Genomic DNA, 4,167 nt, shown 5'->3' on the forward strand with positions numbered 1-4,167 from the left:
AAAAGAAAACACTGGAATCATCACACAAAATTATAAAAACGGTGTTGAAAGGTTTGGCACTGTCTCCATTGTAGTGAAATATTACAACAGGCACACTACAAAATATGAAATTAAGACACATCCTGAGAGGAAAAATATGGCAGCAAGTGTGTTTTTCCTGAAAAGAGCGCTTTGTGTAGAGGCCGCCTCCAGGCCAGGTCTTATCTGGTTCAGCGGGGAGGATGTGGTCAGTGCTGGGAGGCTTTGTTGATGGGTTGACTGGTGCTGGTGCTGGGGTGTTGTGGGATGGTGGTCATTGTTCCTGTGAGCCCAGGGTAGAAAACGTCTGGTGTTATGCAGAAAGCCCGCTCCTGTGGGGGGTATAATAAGAGTCTGGGTACTTGAGTGTGTCAAAGTCAGTTTTGTGAAATTCTCCCAAACTGCAAGGACTCTACAGCCTTAGAATCAACCTCATCTCTGATGGTAAAGATCAGACTCACTGCAAGGATGACATTAGACTTTCCTACAATCTATATTTAAGGGCAAAAAATGGAAATTGACGCAGTGTTCAAGGTTGACTTTTATTTTTTTGTCTTTATCAGAATTCTTTCCAGGAGACTCAGTCTGATTTGGAGGTGATCTTAGAGTTCTTAGAGGAGTACTACAGACAAAACACTGGAGAAAATGGTAAGAGGAAAGACTGAGGACTTAAATGCTAATACTTAAGGACTCTTAGTCTTTTTTTTTTTTAAATTAATAAATTTTTTTGCATTTTCAAGTGGACAAAGTGTCCTTCACTGCAGGTATGGATGAAAGAAGTGCACCTATGGATGAAGCATCATGTGAGCAGCGCTGGACATGCTATGAGCCACCTGTAAGCACTGAAATGTTACATTTAATAACCAATATGAGTCACTCATACTTCTAAACTGTGTGTATAAAACTACTGACTTGTGGCTAAGGTTGTTCCGTATTCTGCAATCTGACACTTTTCTCTTTCATGTTCTTTCATTTTTTGCCATCATTCCATTAATCAAAGAACATCAAGCCTGCACCTCAGCCCTTCCTGGCCCCACCAGCTCTCTGCCAAAACACCACAGCAACATTATCCGAGCATGGGTCGCTGCCAAACTTTGTATCAACAAGACAATCAACCAAACACCAGGCCACAGCAACGGGGAGTGGTGAGTTCTCCTTTTTTTGGTCATTAGATACTGTTATTGCCCCGGCTGCTAGTAGCCTGAGGGAAACAATACCAAGAGAGCAAATAATAGACCTTCCCTTTACCGTAAAAAACAATGGAGCTGTGCATGGCTTAGCTTATAAGCTGTTTTTACATATCTATCAGATAACCGCAATGTTTACAGCTTTAGGGGCTACACTAAATGGAATCCCAACAGTGAAGAGATTTTCGGGGAATTGCTGTATCTGAGGAAATGATTAACTGTAACCACCACTAACTGCTGTAGTGTGGCACAGCAGCTGTGATATTTCCTAAATCCTCTTTTAAATCCCTGTAAAGTTTTCCTTATACATACCACTTAATGTTCTCTCAATGGCTGCAGGCAGAAAGGTGCGACTCTTTCACTTTCTCTTTGAGATGCTGGAGGATCCGAACATGGCCCACTGTGTGTCCTGGGTGCCAGCAGGCGCCGGGGTTTTCCGTTTTTCCTCCAGGAACAAGGACCAGGTGGCAGCACTCTGGGGGCAGAGAAAAGGCAACAAGAGACCCATGACTTACCAGAAGATGTCCCGAGCCCTCAGGAACTACGCCAGGTCCGGAGAGATCTTCAAGGTGAAGAAGAAGCTCACCTACCAGTTCAGCAGAGACACACTGATGTTACTGCAGAAGTGCCATCGAGGAGATTTGTGAATTTTGCATAGTTCATACCATCTCATATGCTCTTTTTTTTAAACCTGTTTTTAAATCTAAGAAGCCCAGTTTTATTTTCCAACATTTTCCCTTGATCAGTGTGACATCTTACTTTGTCTTTGTGACAGCATCTGGTGTAAATAATACACAAGAAAAGATATTTTACTGTTACTGTTTAAATCACTGTTATTAAAGTCAGTGAATTTGAGAGTTTGTGAACATAATAATAAAACCCTTTTGACCTGTTGTCCAGTGTGTATGTGCCTGTGTGTTTTCCTCCACGTAATAGTTTTTGATGGCTGTTAGAAACCAGTGGGTGTCAGTGTAGTCCATCTCACCACCCCCTGCGCCTTTTTTTATTTTTTCTCCCCGTGTGGCCTGACCTCATGGCTAAATCGCCTCTGTGATGTGAACTCTCGGCTGTCCACGGCAATACCAAATGGTTTTGTGCTCTTTGTAGTGGACCCACATGATACTTCCCTAAGCCTAGTATTTACTGTTGGAGCCCACTCTGGGTTATAAATGGGCTAACTGAGCTATGGGTGTCTGGTCCCAAGGCCACATACTCTGAACTGAATTATGAAAACAGTCTTTTAAGGAAAGAGTATTTTCTTAATTGAAGGCTTCCACATTAGAGCTGGCCGTACAGATCTTATTATGTAGTTGCAGAGACTCATGTCATGGATCTTCCTGTATTGTCTGCGAAATTATGGTAAATTTCTGAAAGCAAAAAAAGATGCATTCCTGCTCACAGACAGCATCCGAGGCCCCAGAATAGAGCTGTGACTCGTCTTGACTGTCCTGTTTGGGCTGTCTGAGGAATTAATTGTGCATGTTTTAAGTGAGCTTGCACACTGAGATCATTAAAATGCTCAAGTTTTTATGATACTGTTAGGTTCTCTGGAGGGGTGTTAGTACTGCACACGTGGATAAGCTTCAGTGTGTTGGTTTAAAATAAACACCTGGCTTGTTTTTGCTCGTAAATCCAGCAGCTTTCAACCTTGTTGTTTAATCTTCACGACCTTATTAGAGGCCACGCTTAATTTGTCGCTTCAGTTGGATGTGCTAAAAAGATTAATTAGGCCCAAAGTAGCCACTTTGATGACACACAATCACAATGAAACCCTATTTTCATGTCAGATACACATGTCAAATGTCAAGGTTTATGACAGCTTTCTAAGTATAGGCCATATAACCACCACCAAGGCATCTCCCTGGTATTTATTTGCCAAGTCGGAAAGCCTGCTGTTCTTGGACAGCATGCCCCCCGGATTAAACTGATATCTGGCATTGCTGCATGTCATCTCAAACTTTTCTTTCATTATCCAAAGTTTCTCTGAGTATGTTGTATATCATCGGAGCATAACACGGGATTGTCGGAGAGTATTACATCAGCCTCAGACCTGTGACAATGACGACACCTTTTCCTTTTATAACCCACCATATGATTTCACATTCTCCTCCCTCTTCACCTACTTCTGTAGCGCAATAACAACAACAATCACGCCTGGTGCCCCACTGGCAGCCCTGGATGTAAACTGGAAGTACTGATAACAAATCTAGTCTTAGATTCAGGCCACTTTAACCGATTTCAGCCTTAATAGCGCAGCCTTTTTTTTACAATTTTTGTCAGATCTGAAGTAAAAGGTAGCATTGCTCAAAATATGACAGAAATACACTGTATACTGTACAGTGTACAGAGTAGCAGCACGTTCCTTCGATTACAATAAACGTGGGCACAGTAGTTTATTTTGAGAAGATCCCACACACAGCAGCTCCAAATACTTGCTAGTACACCAAATCTGCAGCCACAAATAGTTCCCCCAATAGATTATTTATTTATGTTCTTATTTTTTTTAGCCTTTTTAAAGATCAAACTGCATCTTCATGACTCAGTGTTTAAGATTTACATCATCAACAGCTCGATGCCAAAAACATTGTGCAGCAGTTTATAATAATCTTTGACAGGATTTTACAACTCATTTTGGCGGCAACTATTTTATCTTTTGATGCGATGATCGTGAGGTAAACAGTAGAAATATGTGGAGCAAGTTACAGTATAATCCAATGGGAATTTGAGCCTACATATAATAACCTACAAACCCTCTATGCTGGCACTCACACTACAACGGTGGCCTTTTCATGAGATATGTTGCTGCTCTTCCTAAAAGCTGGCACAGCAGCCAGTGGGCAGGGGGACAGTGATGCTACAGTAGGTTTAAGACAGACCTCCACTGTCCTTTACAGAGAGGAGGAGCGTGCCACCTCTCTATATAAGGCCTGAAAGCCTGTCCCTCCTGGATCTGTCACTGGTC

The 4,167-nt window shown here is 42.1% G+C and overlaps 1 protein-coding gene across 1 annotated transcript; it reads left to right on the plus strand.

The window, feature by feature from the left end:
* The first annotated feature begins 136 nt into the window (after positions 1 to 136).
* On the plus strand, positions 137 to 2,088 carry spi2 (Spi-2 proto-oncogene). The gene is made up of 5 exons (XM_041030661.1): positions 137 to 226; positions 582 to 666; positions 759 to 853; positions 1,019 to 1,163; positions 1,545 to 2,088. Exons 1-5 carry the CDS (start codon positions 137 to 139, stop codon positions 1,850 to 1,852), a joined length of 723 nt encoding a protein of 240 aa, XP_040886595.1. The 3' UTR covers positions 1,853 to 2,088.
* The last annotated feature ends 2,079 nt before the right edge of the window (positions 2,089 to 4,167 follow it).

The sequence above is a fragment of the Toxotes jaculatrix genome, chromosome 22 (assembly GCF_017976425.1).
Source record: "Toxotes jaculatrix isolate fToxJac2 chromosome 22, fToxJac2.pri, whole genome shotgun sequence".
Taxonomy (NCBI): Eukaryota; Metazoa; Chordata; class Actinopteri; family Toxotidae; genus Toxotes; species Toxotes jaculatrix.